Source organism: Plectropomus leopardus, chromosome 2 (assembly GCF_008729295.1).
Source record: "Plectropomus leopardus isolate mb chromosome 2, YSFRI_Pleo_2.0, whole genome shotgun sequence".
In the NCBI taxonomy this organism is placed as follows: Eukaryota; Metazoa; Chordata; class Actinopteri; order Perciformes; family Serranidae; genus Plectropomus; species Plectropomus leopardus.
The window spans coordinates 15145543-15167960 of record NC_056464.1 but is presented as its reverse complement, the minus strand read 5'-3'; the positions used below and the strand labels follow the sequence as shown (position 1 = coordinate 15167960).

Sequence of the window (22418 nt, the reverse complement as noted above, 5' to 3'; positions counted from 1 at the left end):
ACTGGGTTTTCCATACCCTGCCTCTCAGTGCTGAAGCCATGAGTAACTTTTGGCAGGCTAAAATTAAACTTGGCTGTCGAGTTTAAGTGCTTTGCAGTCGCTGTCTGTACTTAGCCAGAGACAATTTGGGAAGACCCTCCACTCCGTTACACAATTGCAAGTAGACGGAGTGTTTCTGTATTCTTTGTCATGGCTGACTTCTTCACGTCAGTGTCAGGAGATGTTATTTTAATGGGACGAATATATTTAATCAATATTTAGTTAAATATATGAATAGGATTGGACTTGGTATCAGCAGATTAAAGGCAGAGAAAACAAGGATCTCTAAAGCAGCTGTCAATCTTGTCAATCACTACTTGTGAACTGCAGTCAAACTGTCAAACTAGGCAGCGTTGATCAGTGTTGTTTTCAGAAACATTTTAAGTGTACGGTTTAGCCATAAAATTAGAAAGGTTGCTCTGGCAAGTGCGCAGTGCTTCATATTGGCTCAACTGTTTTCAACACAGCGCCCGGGTCACAAACATAGACAACGCAGTTTCAAGAGTAGTGTCACCAATTAGGAATCAGACAAAAAGGCCCCTTACTCTGTTTCTGAGTTATAATATCAAAGAATGGCCAAACAAGTGTTTTTGAAGAACATTATTATGTCACAGTTAGGGTGACCTTTGACCATTTTGAATATAAAATGTTATCAATTCATCATTACATTCTATTTGACATTTGCGCAAATTACAAAAATACATTATTAGTAAATGAATTCCTGAGTTATGGCCAGAATTATGTTTGGCAAGGTCATAATAACCTTTGACCGCCATATCTGAATCAGTTCATCTTTGACCCAAAGTTAACGTTTTTGCCAAATCTAAAGAAATTACCTCAAAATATCTTGTTCATGAGAATGACAAATAAGAGGTCGCAATCAGCTTGACATTTTGACCTATGGTCACCAAAATTTAATCAGTTCATTGGTGAGTCCAAGTGCATATTTTGCCAAATATAAAGAAATTCCCTTTTTGCGTTCTTGAGATATCACATTCATGAGAATGGGACTGACAGATATAGAATAGATTCAATGCCATACTTTACTGCAAGTCAAAGACCAGTAACCTTGAACTTGTGCCTTCAGTCAATCTGACGACAATTATAGAGAGAAAGGTAAAAGAAAGAAGCACATACTGTAATGCATGACGTCTTATTATTGAATTGGTGCATTGAAAGGGTAACACCTTGTGTCAAATCTTTTTTTTGTCCAAACATATATTCATGCCTTGTATTCACTAGTAAACTCAGAGCTGAAAAAGACATAAACTGTACACCCTGGAGTCAAGGCTCCTGAAATTACGCACTGTGTGGCCATCACAATGACAGCCTTTAGTATAGAACCTCTGTAACCTTTAAATGAAGGGCAGCACCACTACAGATATACGACATGACAAGACACAGGATGGGGTGCAAGAGAACATGCTGTTCCTGTCGGACATTGTATGATGGTAATACAACACTACAGGGCCACCCTCAAGATTTGTGTGTGCTGCCAATTCCCCAACCGCAGCGCTGCAACACAAGCCAACAACATGGATATGCAGCGCTGTAGACTCATGTCGGCAAAATGTTCTTTCCCCAACCACTCATGATTTCCTTAAGGCGCTTTTCTCACAACCAGTTATTATCAACATGTGTCTAATTCGCAGAAAAACACCTCAGAGGAACATGTTTTTCAAGCACCTGTTGACACAACTCAAGAGCAGTTAAACAGATTCAGAACTCAGCATTACTTTGAAATCGTACATAAAACTTTTGTCATGCCTATAAACTTAACATGTGGTTGATTTATATAATTCTTGTCTTGCTTACTTTACTTTTTCTCAGTTGTGTCAGTCAAGAAGAGAGGAAGAGTGCATTTCCTTGATTCCAATTTGCTGAACAGACTCAAAGTTTAATTATTTATTTGGCGAGGGCAGCTATAAACAAGGACAGATGGCAAAACGAGAAAGAGTGAGCTCAAAATTAAAGTGCTCCATCAAAAGAGGTGTGAGCACCATCCTTGAATCCCAAACACTTTAACATAAAGTCTGAAGACAAACTGCATCCCACAAAGTTAGAAAGTTCAACATAAATCAAAAAAACCATTAATAAGCAACAGGGCTCAACCCAAATATTCAGCTATTCTGAGTATTCGTTAATCGGCTAGGTGTTTGGTTTTCAATTAAGGTATTCATATTTTTTTTCTCGCAGTGGACAAATGCCATTTCAGTCTTTGTGATACTGCTGCTGCACCTGTCACACAAACAGTGACAGGAATGATGATTTTACACCATGGTTATTCACAGACTAGACTGAGTCGAGCCATATCTGTGTCGGTGTGAGCAGCAGCGAAACGCAAACATATGCAGCACATAACAGGAGAATTTCAATATCTTCCATTAAATGAGGACACTTATCCTTTCAGATGCACAACAAAATTTAGTAGAATAATTTAGAGCACTGGACACAGATTGTTGTACTGATAACTGTCGGAGTTTTTTAACTTTATAAACTACAAAGTGTCAAAAAGCTGTCAAGCAGTCGGAGGCTCACTGGGCTCTTTCTCACTTAACACTGAAGCTCCATGGCACACGGTCTCTTCTCCACACCTGACGGTGAAGCTCTTGGGCGCAAGGTGTCGGCATGGTGTCTATCATCTAACCACCGCCACCCCCACCCTGAACCCCGCTGTTGATTAATACCGATTATTCGGGACAGGCCTGACAAGCAAACACAATGTGCATGGTAAGTTAAAAAATAGGTATGGACTGCTTGTTCTGAGGAAATTTGAGGTGATTTGAAGTAATGAAAACACACATAAATAAGTATTTTATACCTTTTCTGCCAACAGATGCTCCTAAATCCTACACAATGGCCGTTTAATATATGGTTATAACAACAGCCAATTTGATGAGCTTCAAGGGGTCTTGCTCTCTAGATGGCTTTTCATCATAATTGTTACCAAATCAGCTTCTGCTTTGACCACAAAGTTTGTTTTTTCTCAGACATCCAAACTTATTTTAGGCCTAGTCCACATGTACAGGGATATCTTTTGAAACATAGCTTTTTCTATTCATATTGACCTTTAGTCCAAACAGAAACTGTGTTTTAGGTCACTTAAAATTGGCCTTTGTTTAAGCTCAGTCCACAGTGAAGATGGTCAGGACACTTTTAGACAGGGAAAACAGCTTTGGGATTTTTTTCAGGCTGGCAAACATCTTCTTCTTTCTCACTGCTTGTTTGCCAACATTTTTTTCATTTGGATGCAGATTTTTTTTCAAACAGTGCTTAAGTGGTCAGGATTTTTTTTTAGAAAATTAAGCAAGAAAAACACTGTCTCAAAAAATACCCATGTAGGTGAGAACTAGACCTTGATCATGTGTAAGTTCAAAGGGACCTGCACACCCATTAACCCGCACTGCTGATTATAGATTAATTATTCTCCTCTCAACACTGTGTGGGCATATAATAATTATGCATGACACATTTCATGCACCGGTTAGTATGGGACAAATGTAATACTCTTACTGATGGGATCTGGTGACCTCATAAATCTCAGCAGAGCCTCATCCAGCCTCAACCTGAGTGAGGTCTAATCAATCAGAACAACTCCTAACACCTTTGTAGCTCTGCCGAGCCTTTCATCATCTCGGACAGAGTAAGCTCCACTTATACTGTAAAGCTGCAACATTAAACTGTAATTTAAACTACTGCAACAGCCACTGAATATAATGCAACATTTTAAATGACAGTAATCAAATGAAATTTTGTGTTTTACACTTTGTATGTGAGGACAACATTTTTGTTTAAGGCTAAGAACTCAGGAAGTCAGTTTTGCATTACAAAGAACACAAGCAACAAACCCTTCAGAGAGTCCCATCTATAATGTATGGACATGGACATCAAAGAGTTCAACCCACCCCAGAGACTAAACAGATCAAAGTCATATCTGACCTCACATTTTTACACATGCTCCATTTACACATGCAGCTTGAGCTAAACCTTTACAACCCCATGCTGTTCCTTCTGTCACAGCATTTTAACATTTAAAAAGATCAAACATTACAGTAATTACTACGAGCTGAGAGCTCAGTGTGTCCCTAGCTTTACTGGGTTTGTTTGTTTTTTCGTTTTGTTTTTGTTTAGTTTCAGTCCGCTTAAAGAAGAAATAGTAATGTGTAACATGTTTTGACCTCAGTTAGGAACAAGAAATTGTAACACCAGTCATTCAGTGCTGACTGCAATGATAAATAACAGCGAACTGAAATGTTAAAAGGTTTTATGAAGACAGAGCCTGTGGCACGGATTATAGCTTCGGCTCAGTTTTTGCGACAGAGTTTTCAGGACTACGTACAAAGCACTGTAATCCTAAATCCTACGAAGAATGATTTCAATGTCCACATGGGCATCTAAATGTTGTTTTAAGAAAGACTTGAAATACTTTAAACCTGTCCTGTAAAAGTTTTACCCACGAAACACTGTTGTGAATGCTGAGCCAAGGCCATCATAAAATACTGTAAAAGCCACAAATCTCAGCAATGGGAGGTAATCAATAAGTGTGCAGTCTTGTTAAACAACTCTATCAGTCCCCTGAATATAATATTGTAATATGTGCAATGGTACCTTGACACTCACCCCCCTGTTGAATCATTTTGTCGGGCTCCAGATGTGTATGGATGTGATTGGTGTACAGACCAGAAACTTGCTCTTGAAACATTACTAGCACAAATGTATTTGAGGCATGAAAGCCTCCAGTGTGGCAGCCTGTGTGCATTCAGCAGACGTACTTGAGTGGGAGGGATGGTATATTTGTTTCTGTGGTCCATACAATACCTCTTTCTGCTCCAGCCTCGTCCCTCCTCTCTATCAGCAGGTAGCGAGGACTTTCTGGGAGGAAGGGCAGCACGCACAGCTGCAGCATTGCTGGCAAAGCCAGGAAGGTGAACAGGTAGTTCCACCTGGATTCCTGCAGCCAGAACATCCACATAAAAACTGCATCAACGCTTTAGAAACAAGTAGATTACATAAAAACCATACCTTAAAAAAGTTAGACAAAACTGATGCTCCATGGACTAAGTAATGGACATCATACTCTCATTAAGAAATCCTGCAAACAATGAAGGTTGTCATTCAAATGAGCTCTATGCAAAATTCAGAGCTTATGCTTATTAGACTATAAATTAAAGCATTGCTTTGAATGTGAACGCTTTTAAGACTTATGGTATTTAGGTGATGCATTTCTTCATGCATATGTTTCCTTGAATTAACAAATATTGAAACGTCTCTATAAGTTACAGGCTGCAATTAGACAGCGACAGTGTTGAGCTGTGCCCTGGTAAAATAACAGCATTACCGAGAAGATGGATCATACAATAAAAAAGGTGTAGGTGTAGTTTCAGTCCCCCCCCCCCCCCCTCCCCACAAATAAAAATAAAAAATCATAATATGCTTGCTTGGTAACTCTCACTATTGTCACCACCATAGATTACACCAAGGGGTCGTATTTGAGATCTACCTCTCTCCTGTCTCTTAGGTGACTTCGGTCAAGGACTTTCCTGTCTCAATACATGTGATAAAATTGAGCTGGCTGTTTTTCCAGTCAGTGCCATGATGGGTGAAGTTCAAAATGTTCATCTGATTATGAGGCCAATACAGTGAGATACAAACATCTTCAAATTCTGTAAATGCAAGAAACCAGTGTTTTTTGTGTCTGTATTATAATGGAGTGAATATTGACTGCAGAGAAGACAAATAGGCAAACACGAGTGCATTCATAGGCATGCTGTTTTTCATCTAGCTCATCTTGCTTCTAATACACAGCAATTTCTTTACAAAATGCCTCAGAGGTTGAGTATTTATCAACCCCTGCTAGATTTATAGAAACTGCTATTAAACATGGTCTTTATGATGATGATTTATTTCCACAACAGCAGCAAAAAATGTTGAAAAATGCATATCTTATCCGACTTAAAATATTCCTTGAATGCATGACTCAGTGTCAAGAATCTGACAAACAGTGGAGACATCATCCTCCTGGGCTTATCATTATAACTGAGAGGAGTGTGAGGACCAGTTGGTGTTGATGAAGGTCATCATCATCTCACATCACAAAGGATGTCTGACTTTTCCATGGCAGAAACACACAGACATGTGCATAACTCATACAGTGCATTGCCCTTATGAAAGATGACAGGACACTCAGCCCCATCTACTTGGCAGATCTACACTTCATGATCTCGCTTGAGCAAACGGGAGGGAGACATTTGTAGTTATGCAGAGACTGTGGAAAAAAGGTGCCCTTTAGAGAGAAAATGTCAAGTCTCAACTTATAAGACCTCTGTTGGGGATTTAGTTGCCTAACCTTTACTTGGTAAAAAAAAAAAAATCTTACCAGACTGTAAAACTTTTTAAAAAAATGTAATTAACTTTTCCTTGACAATTTTAATGTATTCAGCCTGAGCTGTAAATTAACTGCACACTCACATGTTACGGTCTGCAGAACTTGTCCACCAAAATGTCGTTACACTTTAAAGGGCAAGTTACACCCAAAACTTAAAATTACATATTTTTTTCTCTTAGCTGTAGTGCTGTTTATAAATCTGGACTGTTATGGTGTGAGTTGCTGAGTGTGGGAGGTATCTGCCATAGAGATGTCTGTGTTCTCTCGAATATATATCTCCAACACTTACTACAGGTTAGAGGAAAAATATATTTAGGGGGATGAACAGGCCCTTTAAAGAGCATTATATGTGAAATACTGTGGGGAACTGAGTTAGATGTGACATCTGGACTCGATCAGGTGCACTGAAATAGTGCAAGATGATCGAGCAGATGAAAAGTTAAGATTGAAGAAAAGTCAATGTCAAGCATTGATCAACTGCAGAGAGGCAACCTATCCCATAAAACATGTAAGGAAAAATAAAGAAGAGGCCTGATCAGAGAATAACCCATAATTGCATTAATGGGAGATCCTAACCTCGGTCTCACTTCCTATGTGTCCCCAGCATTTAAGAGCATCAACCCCATAAAGGCACAGGAAAGTTTCACCTTCCTCAAAAGTCTCGATGCAAGGGAAACGGTTCGCTCTGGAAAGTTGCAGTTTGGCCTTTGTGAGGACACTGGACGGCAGCTCAGTTACGCTCGTGCAGTGGCTGGCCTCGGTCGATTTAAACTTTGCAAACTCAGCTTGAATTTGATTCGTCCATCTCTCTGTCTACAAGAACAGCTGGATCATCTTCTGACACCTCATGTGGCTGAGATGAGATCATGATGACAGTTTACCACTACAACTGACCACTTTCACATTACAAATGTAATTTAATCCATTGCTGATGAAATAAAAATATTGACATGAGCATCTTAAAATTTTAAATGTTATTTAAAAAGAAAAAAATGAATGTATCGATTTTATTAACTACTTAAATACTTAAATTAAGACAAAAATCCATGACCTGTTTTCTGATTAAAAACTTCTAAGCCAGCAGTTAAATATGCACAAAATAAAATGGTTTTTTTTGATAGCCATAGAATGTGCTACATAATGTCCGCAATTGTACTGCTTGTACATACAGTACACTGTACATTACAAACAGCACAATTGTGCATGCATTTAGAGGAATGCACTCCTACAATCTGGAGAGAATATTATTTTCGTATTCTATTGATCTCTAAAATATGTCAATATTTTAACATATAACAATCAATTTCTTAGTTAAATTGGTAAAAATCTGGAAAAAGTAAAAAATTGTTTGAGTTGTGGTAGCTCACTAAGGAATGTGTCATGAGTGTGTAAGCTGAAAAGAACTCCTTAATACTTTCAATAAGAAAATATGTTACATATAACAATAACTAAAAATGAGAAGGGAGAAGAAGAAGAGGAATCAAATTGAGTAAACCAGTCAGTTATCTTGTGCACTGCTGCTAAAGTTTTGAGCTCAGTTATCTTTCTTAGTAAGGCCTTTCAGAGATGTTTCTTGGAATAGGAAAAAAATGTAAGATGAAGACATTTTTGCCTCTGACTGATAAAACAGGCTTGGTACAAGTCCAACTCTTCTCTATGATCCTCTGTACTCTAAATCCTGGGTGAGCTGTGTAAATGTGAGAGGCATGCTGCACTATAGGCATGCTGTCTTAACCCAGCTGGAGATGAGAGTAGGCGCTTAGATTAGACCTCCCGGAGGCTGCTGTGACACAAAAAGAATTGAATTCATGTTCAACAGCATTGATTCCTGTGGTCTGTATTATATGCATCTCAAAATAAATCAATTTTTTACCCAACCTAACCCTATTTTATGGTTGCTGATGTTGACTATACCCACAAACTGATTATATCTGCTAACAGGCATGCCCCCCGCCAAAAAAACGAAAAAAGTGCAGCCAGTAGAGCGCAGATCTCTGCCAGGCAGCCGCTTTAGCTGACTGCGGCAGCTCTAGACAACTCCAACACAAGAGCTGCAGCTTGTTTCAGAGGCATCTCTGAAAAATATACACTTCTTCCATTTTTGACAACGCAGATCAAGTTCTGCGCCCAACAGACACTGTATGTGAAATATAAAGGTGTTGTTTTTTATAAGAATAAATTAATTTTCAATGACTAAAAAACACAAGTCTTCAGTCGATGTCATTCTGAACTGGACTTGGAACAGTATCAGCTTTTTTTTAAGGCTAAAGCAAAACAACATAGAAAACATTAAGCATAAACACAATTAACCTTGTGATGTGCCAAACTGAACTGGATCATAACACACCAGGTATGGAATTAATCTACATATGCTCCAGTTCAAAATGAGACCAAACTTTTTTATGGAAATTTTTGAGCCGCAACGAAGACCAAAATGTGGCCTGATGCAGACTATAAGGCTTGATGTTTTAGCTGAGCTAATATCAACTGGCCAGTTAAAAGATATGAGAAGTCAGCAGCCAGGGACAGTCTTAAACAGTCAATAAAAGAACTTTTTAAACAACTGTCATAAATGTGCACATAAATTATTATGCTGCTGGGTCCAGGAGTATACAATATTAGCTGCATACAGATAGATACACACACTCACAAGCAAAGACATGATCCACTATGGGCTTACGCCTAGTGAAGATTTAAAAGAAAAAAAAAGTTGACTGAATGCTTTAACAACAATGATTTACAGCATTAAGCTGTAAAATATATGAAGGACACTGCCAGGAGGTGGTGTGTCCACAGTCCATTACTTACATACAATGCCTTATAATCCAGCTGGACTTGTCTGCTTCTCACACAGATACACACATTGTCAGCCCTGTTTACGGTATGAACTAAATGCACTCCTTATGGCATCTATCAGTGGCTGTTTTTAACTGGGGCGGGAAGCCTGTGTCCCCCTCCTGGGCCCTGATGTCGTCATCCTACTGATAAAATAAATCACAGCTCAGAAAGCCGTGCTTTGACCTGCAGTGATACTTGTTCACAGTAAACTAAACAAAGCAGACAAATGGTTTATTCACAAGCTTTTCACTTCTTCCTTTCAGTCATCTCCTTTGAGAATTCATGACATGGAAACATCTTTTTTTTTTCATCTTAATGTGAGAGGAACGAAACAGAAGAGAATGTGCACTTCCTGGAGCTCCAGCTGCTGCTGCAGAAAGACTACCACAAAGCCAGTGAGGGGGTTGGTGTGAACAGGTAACCTCTCAGATAGAGGTAATGGAAATGTCAGGTGGCCCATGTCTGAGATGTATCCTATTATATAAGCCAGTATTACCTACACTGTGTCAAACTTAACAATTATATCTTGCCAGACTATTCCCCTGTGGATAATAAACCTGCTCTGTATGAATGTTTGGTACAGGAAGCAGCAATTAATCACAAATCTTTCTTTCCACAGAGGGCGGTGAGATTTAATTGGCTGTCAATCACTGTTAGCTGGTTAAAGACTAATGCGTAACGGATTACAAGGTGCATCACAGGAAAAAACCTAGAGATTACCTGATTACCTTAAATGTTCTGTTATCCTGAGGGAGCAATTAAGCGGTTAGTAAGGTATAAATAACTTTTTTTCTCAATAAATCCAGTGATGCATGTGGCATGCCAAATGATCTGAAGTATAAAATGGCATCTGCACAGATAGCATTCTGCTTGTCCCTTATTTTGTCTCTAGTCATCATTACTCCGTAGTCTGCCTATTACCATTCTCTAGAGTTATTCTATGTCTGTCAAAGGCTAAATACAACACCCCTTCCACATTCAATTCTCACAAAATGAAAATCTTATTGGTAAATACCTCGCATCACAGGAATCTACACCTTTGGAATATGGGCCGAGATCTGCCTGGATCAGAAGAAAAGCCATCTTTCTGCCTGTGGCTGTTTGCAATGAATGTCACCTCTGATATAAGCCTATTTTTCTCATGACATCTGTCACAAAAGCAAACCGACAAATTGGCCCTTGCGGGTGTTTGCTGTCCCGTTCTTAAATTATTAAAGCAGCGCCCCTTATAGTTTGGGGACATGGTATTCCACATCGATTCACACCCTACGGGAGGGACAATAACTTACTCCAAGTGGCAATAATTTATATTTTTAAAGACACTCTGTATCAAATAATGATGTTACAATAGCTGTGTTTCCATTAAATTGTCAAGCAAATTTTAAGCCAACTTTTGAACTAAAGAGATGTAAATTAGACACATTTCCATCAACTGTTTGGGAGCGCATAAAATAGGCTCTGCAAAGCAAAGTTTCCTTAGAAGTTGGCAATATGGCCAAGGCTTTATGCTTTATGTTTAATTCATAAGTAGAAAAGTAGAGGTTGGGCACTGGGAACAAAACAAGCCACCTTGGACATCTCACCCAACTACAAGAAAAAAAACAAAGAGAGGTCTTCAGGAATTTCTTTCAATTGGGCAAGTTGCGACTCTTCACTTATATCACCCTAGTTCTGCTGGTTGTTCCTGCTGTGTGGATGTACCAAATACTGTGTACTGCAAAGGCTCGCTTATGGGTGAAATTTTTTATTGATTTGTTCCGTTCCACCATTTCTTAAAAGTCTCTGTCGCCTCTTACAGTCATATCTCGCTTGAGTACACTGCCCCCACTATCTCCAGTGGTACTGCTGCATCCTGTCCATATCTGTAAGCTTTCGGAAAATATGCACAAATATGTACGAAATGAAGACGGACTACAGACAGAAGGTTCGGCCCGTGTCCATATATAAATCTAACATTGAGCATAAATGGGCCCTAAAATTTCAGAGAGCTGAAAGCATATACAAACAGTACACACACATTACCTAATTACAAAGTAATTAAGGATACTGCATTACTCTAGTGTCTGATACCCAGTGTCGCAGCCATCTAAAATGCATTGCACTACATTGACCATCCTCACATATAACAATCCATCGATTTTTGTTGTCCATTTACACAACCCTGTGAAGCCAAAGGCAGGTGTGATGGATGATATAGAGTAGTCTGTAGATAAAGGCCTATTAAGGCGGCTGAGTGTAACCTTACTGGTGTAAGCTGCGTATGAGGCATGCTGATGAGTTCAGCGTCTCAGTGGAGTTCAGTGACAGACTGGCTAAAAGCCTGCTCTCGCTGTTATGCCGAAACAAACATGTTTTCCTACTGGGAGAAGGTCAGCGGCTACGCATCAAGGTTAGAGTAATTATCATTTGTCAAAACTTATCACCATTTTGCACCACACAAAGTGACAACTTGGACCAGCTCCCATTAACAGAGGCCTCCGCTGAGAGGGAACCTGTTTGAGTCTCGTAACCAAAGTCTTGCAAAGACCATGGTGGCATTATCATCGGATATGTCATCGATGTCTGTGATGCTCGCGCTCAAATAACAAGGAAACAGGTGGCCCTGAAGGGTATGACAGAGGTGACAAGAATACATAACAATGACTGCATTGAGACTCCATATGATATTTATAAAGGTGGGGGTCTGCAGGTCGAAATAATGGATGGGATAAACCAACAGTTATAAATTAAAAATGAGTACTACTTCACGGGTAGCTCGGACACTGTGCCCGTGTGTAAATGTCAGCATTAAGTGACTGAGAAAGAAAACAAGAGCGAAGAACTCCTCTGAAAATACAACCCAGAATGGGGGGATTTCAAACAGTATTGATTTTCCTTCACTTTACTTGAAACTCAACCCATTAATTTGGAGAGGAAAAAATTTGGTTTGGAAATATTTTACCTTCTGCTTTTTAAGGTCAGGCATCAAATTCAGCAGCTTAAAAAGTGGCAGTCACATTTAATCCAAAGCAAGAAACATGGCATAGAATTGCATATTTTTCTTTCAATTAAATTAGATACAAAGAATAATCGTGGAAGATATGTGAAAAGCAAATAGAAAAGATATAAATTACAACAATCCTCAAGCCCTTATGGAATATGGGCAAAAGCAATAATATAAAAATTATGTAAAAAGGAGCTTCACCCAAAAATAACAGGCTTAGAGGTGTGTTTGCTGCTCTTAAGTCATAACTGGAATGAAAACAAACTCACAGCGGGAAATGTGCAATACTGTTGTGAATATACGTTACGGTACAAAGAATAAGCTGAAAGCAAAAAAGGATGAGGATGAAGCCTATTTGTCTGTGGCTTTGAAGTATGTTATCATATGCAAAAAAATGAGCAGACCGATCCAGATGCTGCACAGTCCCTTGCCATCTTGTCTCAGTGGGTGTGCAGAAACAGTTGTTGCAGTGGTTATTGGACAAAGCAGTCACAGTTCACGCCAAGGAAAACAGATGACTTCAAAGGTAATATATCTTCTTAAACCCAGTGGGTTTTATTAGCAATAAGTGTGTCAATTTAATGTCTGGCATTTTTATAACAAAATGCATACGGAAACACGAGAAAACTGGCTTGTGTTCCACTATTTACGTCATAAGCGAGATAGGGTTTCAGAGTTTTCCAAACTGACTGGCACTACCAAAATCTTCAATAATTTTTTTCTATGACATTCGTCAGAGCTGGGGAGCAGCTCAGACTCGCTGCGATAACATCTGCAGGCACCCTGGCCTCTGCGGGAGACCGGCAGCTGTTGGTGAAGCTTGAGTAACAATTGAAGTTCCTCAAACGCATTGTCACCACCACCCGGAGACCAGAAATTGTTGTCCTGTCTGAATCGACCAAATAAACAGGTCTGTGGAGCTAACGGTCTCCTGGGTAGACCCCCTGGAAGCGGCACTTGAAAAGAAGCTCACCATTAGGGACTGGTCAGTGTTTGTTAACAAGCCAGATGGAGAGCAAAGAGTCTTCCAGGCCAGGCTGGACGCTTGGGCTTTTCAGTCCAATCTCTGACCAGAGCCTTCAGTTCATTGGGCACCGAAGGAGAGGGGGAGGGAGGAGCCATCAGCAACACCAACAGAGCAGCAAAGAACGCCTCAAGATGGCTTTGGTTCCAGAGAGGAGAACTATGGGGGGCAAATTAGCTCCCTAGCCATCTGGACACAAGCTGGTGTCTAATGAGGGTGTATGATGTTGAAAGACCTGAAAAAAACCTAATGATTTCATCAACATCACTGAATGTGTGTACATAAGCAGCAATACATTTTGCACAGCTCATATATTTTTATTTGATTTGTCACACAATCCACAACTCAAAGCATCATATGACTCGCCTCGTTTCCTTTTCTTTATGGTTCTTTTAGTGGTTTTAAGACTTGCACTTCCTTGGCCTTTATGAGACTTACATGCGCTATCTCTACCATTGTGATAACAAAAACATGTTAACCTGTGTAATATTTACTAGATCTACAACAATACAAGCCACGCGTCTAATCATCTACCTTTGAATGGAAATTAAACTGATTTTATCATTTATTTTTTATCCTAAATATCTTGAAAATGGGGGCAATTAAAAGCCCTCTGAACTCCTCAACCTACTGACTTCAGGCTTCAGCAATTTTATCAAGTATTCATAATTTTATTATGTTTATTTATTTTATTGTCGGTTTGGTACCCAGTGTCTTCAGCTTGACAGGGATTATGTGCTTCAAAACAGTTTACCTGTATTAAAAACTTAAGTACTAACCAGCCACTATTGCCCGTTTTTTGTGTTTCTTAACACTTAAAAGCAGAAAAGCAATCAATCTCCCAACACAATGCAGATCTGTTTCATAACAAATACTTTCGTCATAACTCTGAAGAACAGCAACAGCCATGAGAGTTCACCCTCTGACAATGAGTCACATTTCCACAGATCACAACCCTCATACTTTCTGAACAGAGTCATCTGCCAAAAGATAGAAGTGCATGCTTTGGATTTAGGAAAGCACTTTGTAGGAAATACATTCAGTCATCAATTTTTAATACAGTGCCAAAAGTAAGCAGTTAGCTAAAGTCAAAAGAACATGCCAGAAGTGGAGTGCCTCATATCATTGGCTTTCTGTTCACATTGCACAACTGAATTTGGCTTTTAAAGCATAAGTGCCTCAGGCTAATGTCTGTTTTTATTCCTAAAAGATAAACTGAAAACCAAGCATATGAATAATCAAGTGTGATGAATACTGGCTCCCCATCATGAAAATGTGTCAGGCCGAGTCTAAATTGCTAAACCTGTGGCCATTAAGGTGAGAAGGGGAAGTGGATTACACTTCCTCCAGGGTAAACAAGGTGTGATTGAAAATTCCTGTTGCCATCTTATTGAAACGAGGGACAGATAGAACCAATCAAATACTGCGCAGGTTAAAAACGTGACTTTAATACTCAAGTGGCTGAGGAGGACACGAATGAGTCATTTGGCCAGAAATAAAGTGATAGGAAATCATTAAGTGCAGAGGAGGAGTGTGACCGCTTTTTTTCTTTCCAGTACGAGCTCACACGTAGATGTCAATTCCTCATGACTACAGCTGTAGAGATTAAGAAGTCCACCACACATCCACCCTGAGGCTTCATCAGCTCTACTGACAAATGAAAAGGTTTGTTGCATTTAAACCTAATCACACACTGATGTCACATGAGAGGCTGCAAGTTTGTTAAGATCACATGGCAGATGTGAGAGTTACAACAATTAAGCTGCAAATTGAGGTGAAACCGAGGTGAGTTCAGAGTGGCATTGTAGGAAGCTGATCAGCGATTAAGGACACGTAAGCCATCCCAGGTTGTATCACAGAAATGCAAACGAACCGTCGCCATATGGGAAGTTGTCAGCAGCATTCGATAGCATCAAAATGCCAGAAGAACACAGGGAGGAGGCGCACAAGCCAGCAAACATTACAGGCTCTGAAATCCCCAAATAAACAGACTGAATACCTAGGTCAGTTTTAATCAACAGATAATATATTTAGTTTTTTTATCTAGGTCCTTTCCTTGGTTGGTCCTGTCACTCTAGGAACTTTTAAGTTTCCCATTTGTATTTTGACATTTTTCTTAAATTATCAAGTGTGATTCAAAGAAGATTTATAAAATCTGATAGCCTGTGTAGATATTTGACCCTTTACTACAGAGGCTTTTCCAAAAAGGATTAGGATTAGAAAGTCTCCTGAAATTACTTTCTAAATCGATTGTATAATTTTCATTAGAATGCAGTATCAGTATTTTTAACATGATCCCAAAATAAGTGCTACAATTGCGTGGCAGATGCAAGATTGATTCCTCATAATCTTTACAAAGTCTGCACAAGCTGGTCTGTTTAAGGCCTCGGATATGCAGCATATTTTGCCGTTGTCAAGAATTTGTTTATCTGGGTTCATATTATATGTATGGAGATATCTAAGGTTGAATTGTGGATTATGAAAGTCACAATTGTACTATAAGAATCAATTAAGTCACATATGAACCAAAAAAAAAAGTTTTTATTTAATGTTTTACCATTAAACTGTAATCTTTTATGAATCTTTTTTATCTTTTATGAGAATACTGATACCACTACTTGGTTATAGGGTTTTTAGTAAATACACACATTCTGAGAAATTATACTTTTTAGTACTGATTCAAAATCAGAAACCTTTCATTGCACATAAAGAAAAAGCCCTTTTTTTAAAAAATGGGGTGGAAACTTCTAAAATTGGTGATGTTGATTATGGCATGTTTTTGACAGATATTAAAGAATTATTTAAACCTTTCAAGCTTAAGTGTTTCAGACTTCATACCTTAAATGTAGTGAATAAGAATGAAGTTTTTATTTTGTGTGGTTGATTACTCCATCTAAATTGCTCTTTTACTCTCCTCCGTTCTTATGGCAGAATGGATTAGGACATTAACATATGATAATGTTGTGTGTATCAGATGTAATCTCTGACATTTACTTTTATTCAACTTCTGCAGGATGCTTATTCCCAGTGTTCCTACTGGTCCATTTATTAGTCTGAAAGACAATGAGTGTGTTGACTAAAATGTGTTTTAGACTTTCTGTAAATCTGTACACTTATGCTTTTATCATGATTTGGTTTCAGTCCTAGTACCTGGTACAATCTTCAGTTAAGGCTATGTGTTAATGTAAGAAATGCATCATTAGCATACATTTTACATTTGATTATTTGTTATTAATTAATTAAAGGTCCCTTTATGTTGCTGTTGTTTTATACTTTGCAACCTAATATCTCTATAACTAAAATAAATAAGTACAGAGATAGGAGACAGCCTGGTTGCCGATTCCTTTGCTTAAATACATTGTTTACAAAAAAATCCCCAGTATTTTACATTTTGAGATATTTTAAGTTTTTGTCCAATTCATTATTGATGAGCCAAAATTAAAATAATGCTACATTTGTTCAAGAAATCTGATAGTCATTTATGACAGTCTCCTGCGAAATTTTCAATCAACAGTATACCTTGTTTTAATATTACTTCTCCCTTCAATGAATCCTGAATGGTCTGGATGAATACTTCTAGGTGATCACTTCTTTTATATTATTGGATTTTTGCTTCATAGCATCGTTATGTGATGGGCATACAGTTTTGGGTTTTTTTTTAATTTGTCAAGTCTTTATATTGTCCATTGTGTTCCTGTTTTAAAAAAAGGGAAATCAGCCCTTTGGTGTCACAAAGTCCGCCTTGGTCCCTCCTGAGGACACCACAGCCTCATTTCTTCAGCCCCCTACATTCTCCCTCCATCCCATTTTCCACCTCCCAGTCCCCTATCATTTCAGATCCAGTCACTACCTCCTGTAATAAACCTCTTCCCACTCTTTTCATCACCTGACCTTCCCTGCCGACACACTGACCCGTTTCCATTTTCACTCATCAGCCCTGCAGGACACATACCAGCCCCTTTTGTCGGTGCATTACATTGTCAGGGTTATTTATGCCTTTGCTTTCCAGCAATCACTACCTGAACCCAAACCACTCGTATGTGTGTATGTCTGCCATTTGGTCCTCCTCCCTTTTTAGCAGGTATTCAACTGATGTGACTTCTTAGTAGTTCTCCTTCCATAAATGCACTGTTTAAAACAAGCCAACATTTGAAATGTAATGTTGCAGTAGCGGGTGTGATGAATATCAACTGGTACTGCATTTTGGCCTGTGCTTTTAAGAGCTTTTATTGCCAATCTTTCTCTGTGATCACTCCTTCACATAAACATTTCCTTCAACTTTTAAATGCGGCTAAATCGTTGAGAAGAAAGAGTCTGTATTGATTTTTAAAAGCAGAGCTGAATGGAAAAAAAGAAAAATATGACTATTCCTCTGATAATATCTTTGGGGGCTGTGAAAACAGTTTTTTTTCTTTATTTTTATAAAGTTTATTAAGTATATCATTTGTATAAAACTTTTGGCTTGATTTTTTTCATGAAGATCTAGTTCTCTACTCTTATGCAAAGAGGTGTTTAACACTTATGTGTTGTATTTGTCATTCATAAGCTTAGATAACTGATCATTTTGTTGTGAAAGTAGATCATCACCAGTTACATCTTGGTGATTTTAATGATCTTTTTTTTTTTTTTTTAAGGGGAGATTTATCTTTGACAAGTATATCTTACCTTCTTACCTTGTAGCTTGTTCATCCTCCAAATACCCAAAAGATCTAATGAAATCACTAACATTTTAATAACACCATGGGCTTTTGGATAACTGTTACTCTGTAATCCTCTCCTGTCAACTGTATTATCTAAAACCATATTAAAGTCAGACTTCAGTGCTTAATTTTTGTGCCATGCATTTGTGAAGGCTTTTTTGTTTTGTTTTGTTTTTCAATACTTATATGACTTTAAGGTTTAAGTGAACTTTAAAGCTTGAAATGTCACAGGCCACCATTTAATTAACTTCTTTTTTTCATATGACGTTTCGTATGACGTTCTCAGATATGCATTGCAATTTGTCAATCAATGGATAAATAACTATTCCAGTTCATTCTTTGAGGTCCACCTGAATCAGTCCCTTTTATATTACAGAGAGGAAGAAAACACATCTGGAGAAAATCGTATTCCTTTACCTACTTCTACTTTTCTCTTAGTAGACAAACAACTAGTGTTTCTGCAACAACAGATATCTAGTAATACCACTTATAGACTCAACGCACAACCAAAGTCATGTCGGGTTCACATTTTTCTGTTAGAACCTCTAAATTCAACGTCTAATCTTTAGTCAATACAAATTTCCTACCACAGTGGCTGAATGTTGGAGGCAGAGAGGAAATGTCGTTAGATGCAGCTCAGTGTTTCCCATTAATAACCATAACTACGGCGTGCTGCCATAATTTGTCCCGCCATAGTCTCAATGGAGCTGGACTGTTTAATTAAGAGCAGTATTAAAACACTGTTGGGTTATTGATAGCGTAGTAGCAGCAGAGATGCGCAGCAGAACGTCAGGCGCATTAAAAGTGAAACTAAACCGTTCATTCTGCTGAGCCTAAAATTGTCTTTCACTTACAAAAACCCGCAAATGCCTCGTCTCATCTATTGATCTAATCAGCTGTGTACGTATCAACAGATCAATTATCCACTTCAGAGAGACATTCAGCTGCAAAGGAGAGAAAAATAACTACATCTGCTGCGCTGCATTCACGGAGCCACAAAAACGACGAATATTAGAGTAAGACCACAGATTAGCAAAAAAAGAAGAAAAAAAACCCTGTGGGAAACACTGCAGCTCTAATATGATTGTTAAACCCTGCTGGCTCCAATTTGTTGCCCTAATTTGGATTTTCTGATTCTAGTTTTAAGCGTTTGCATAAAGCTTATCTTAGCTCCATACTTCAAAATGTCTCATTAGAAACTAATAAAAGTATAAAGGTAACATTACAAATAGTACTAAGGTTCCTACAGTCTACAATCTCGAACAACACTGACCTGACCCAGCAGCTCAGGCAGCCCCAGCACTTGTCCTGTGAACACACCTAAGCAGATCAGGATGGAGTTGAACTGGCCAATGGAACCTCGAATATGTCTTGGCGTAATTTCTCCCAGGTACATGGGGAGGGCACTGAGAGCTATGCCTGTCAAAAAAAAAAAAAAAAAAAACATTAAAATCTTGATATGAATAGGACAAAAGGCATATTCATGTGAAATACAATATATAACCCCAAATTAGAGAAATAATACACTGACAGTGGTTGCTACAGCATGTGTGGGTAGAGCTGTGATATCAGGAGAAAGCATCACTCTATGTTTCTTTTATTTTGAAAATATGTTGTTTTTTTATCAACCTCTATTGTTTTTCTATGAAAATATACAAAGAAATAAAAGCCAATATACTAAAGTCCAATCTGGCCAGTTTATTTTACCCAAGTCTGGTGCTCATTCATCCCAAGTCTTAACCGAGTCAGGCAATCTGATGCAGTCCAACTTATTTCTTCTGGTGTGCCAAGTTTGGGCCAATGCTGGGCCAGGTCATTTTGGCTACCTGAGTGATAGGATCCAAAATACAGCAGCAACTTTTGAGAGATGCTGAGCTGTTTTGAACTGTGTAGCAATGTTTTGGTTCCTCACATAGGTGCCCTGTGTATTTTATAAACGGCCTGTTGTGATGGATCATTTCATTCTTAGAGAGCTTTTAGCACAAATCAGCTTCCAAGGTTTACAGACTGTGATTGTGGCTCAGTGAATAAATACATTTAATTTTAGGGAACACACATTGTTGCTGAGCAGGATTTTATTCCTAAACCTTTAACGTTAACACCTCAGACATACTGTGGACTGTGTGGGTAGCATTTGTTTTCCAAAACAAGGGATATGTCAGGAGCAAAGTGCTTATCAAACTTGAAAAATAAGTGTGTCTCAATTACACATTCTCAATTTCAAACAGCAGCAGGTTTAAGTCAAGCTGCTGTCTGACAATTTCTGGTAATAACAATTTGATCTCCCGGAAAATTTGTGCCAGCAGGTAACATAACCCACAATCACAGGGATGAATGAGCACTGTTTTTAAGCCCTTCCTCCATGATAGGAGATGTGCACTCAGAAGGACGAGCTAGACCTGTAATCTAAGTCTTACTGATAGTCTGTAGCTCATGGACCATCGGTGCATATAGCTTTGTCAAGCAAAGCACCCTTGATATCTGCCATTTCCCACAGATGTTGATTTGTCCTTGAGGTGCAGTTATACAACAAGCCTGTATTCATTTCTTTTCACTCACTTAGATAAAGTTAGGTTGTCGCTCTCATTTGAAGCTGTAGATGAATTGAGAGGTTTGTTTTTGTTTCTCTGAGGAAGTGTTCAGCATCTCAAATAAATGTGTGTAAATGAGTTTTGGGAACTTTGTATGAATTACTTGGAACACAAGTGCATCTCTGCTTTGTGTCTCATGTAGCAGTTTGCTCCACACTGACTTTTGTGCATCGCCTGGTGAGTGGTGAATGTAAAAACATATTTCTCCAGCCTGGTAAATGAAACACTTACCAGAGTCCACCCCTATTATGAACCGGCCAACAATGAGCATCTCGAAAGACTTGGCCCTTTCACCAAAGGTCAGCAGCAGAACAGCAGCCACAGCGAAGCAGTTATTCAGCAGCAAGGTTCCTTTTCTAAAGTCAAGAAGACAATATGGGTGTAAAAAGACATCACATATCGGCACAGGCAGAGGCAGACTCAAGCTGTCTGATGGGCAGGGGCAAACAAAAAAAGGGCACCAGCATGCATAAAGTTTTCCAGCATTTAGGGCAGCCTGTATGGCACTGCATTGACTTTTCTAAACTTTAAAGCCACCATCAAGGGCACTTTATCATATTTTATCAACCATGGTTCATTTCCCTCCCACCCCCACAGGTCCACCAGGGGGCAATTGTTAAAGGACTACTTAGCCGATTTTCGGCCGACTTTGTATAACAACAGTGTAGGTAATATGTGTAGATGAAGTCTAACCAGTGCCCAGATAGAGTGTGATCAAATGGTAAAACTATGCAGTACTGATTAAATATAAAGCAAGTAAGAAAAAGAAAACAAAAAGGCAAAAGTTGAATGATATAACCCAGAAAAAATCACTTTCCTATTAAAGAAAGCTTTATGCAGGGTTATTACAACAAGAGGTAATTTATATATTTTTTATATATATATATATATAAATATATGAATGGCCTTCAGAGGATGAAGAAAGGGGGTGAGACACACTACTCTTCAGAGCCAGCAATGCAGAAAAATCAATGTGTATTTTCAAAAGCAGGCTGCTTATGATTGGTTAAGCTTTTAAGTGGCTTTATGTCTGAGGTAAGCAGATTAATGTATGATCAAATCCAAATTATCTTCATATACTTCTAAAGACTGAAAGGTGTTTTATGTTTCAACAGTCCTCAGGTCAGGGCCAAATGAATCATGATGTGGGTGCAATGACATCGTCAGCAAACCTTTCATGTGTGCAATACAGGTTCTGGATCAACTAAAGGCCAGTCTTAATGTTCGCTTCTTCTTCTCCTCACTAGACTTAAAGTAATGGTGCACTCAGGCAGCCCACAATAATACCAAACGTGAGATCCTTAACAGGAGTTTTCAAACATCTCTTGGTGGGGCTGCTAGTGTTTACTGCCAGAAAGTTTCATAGTAGACTGTCTGTGCCGTAGGAAGAAACAAAAACTTAAAATAGGGGATATACAACAAGAGAGAACAGAGAAAAAAGGATGTGGAATTTGTTTTTGCTCAGGAAGTAGAAAACCTAAAACTAACAGATTGCACAACATAGTACGTGACGAAACAAATATACTGGGCAAATGTACATAATATTGACTGCCAAGATATAACGAAGTAGATCAGTCAGCTGACGCAATTTCTTAACTGAAATATTTTCCCATTTGTGAAAGGAGTGTGGCCGACTGAAGTTTTTTTTTTTTAATACAGGCTCGTAAACTCCACCCTATCTTGGGCTGAAAACAGCAGCTGCTCCTGAAGAACACACTGACTGTTGCAGGTGGAGAACAAGCAGCAGAACATGCTTCCAAAATCAAACACTGGAAAAACTGTAACTTGTTGGAAGAGGAGACCAGACGACTGAACCTGCTCCTGAACAATAATTGCGCCGCCTGCCTGGCTGTGTCGA

The 22418-nt window shown here is 38.7% G+C and overlaps 1 protein-coding gene across 1 annotated transcript in view; it reads right to left on the bottom strand.

Annotated features, from left to right (window-relative positions):
• The window catches only part of slc2a9l2 (solute carrier family 2 member 9, like 2), a 125283-nt gene that overhangs the window by 66524 nt on the left and 36341 nt on the right, over positions 1-22418 (bottom strand). The window contains exons 6-8 of the mRNA XM_042495739.1: positions 20792-20916; positions 19243-19388; positions 4858-4990 (exon numbers count right to left, since the gene is read on the bottom strand). Coding sequence (XP_042351673.1) covers positions 4858-4990; positions 19243-19388; positions 20792-20916 — 404 coding nt within the window. The remainder of the gene's footprint in view (positions 1-4857; positions 4991-19242; positions 19389-20791; positions 20917-22418) is intronic.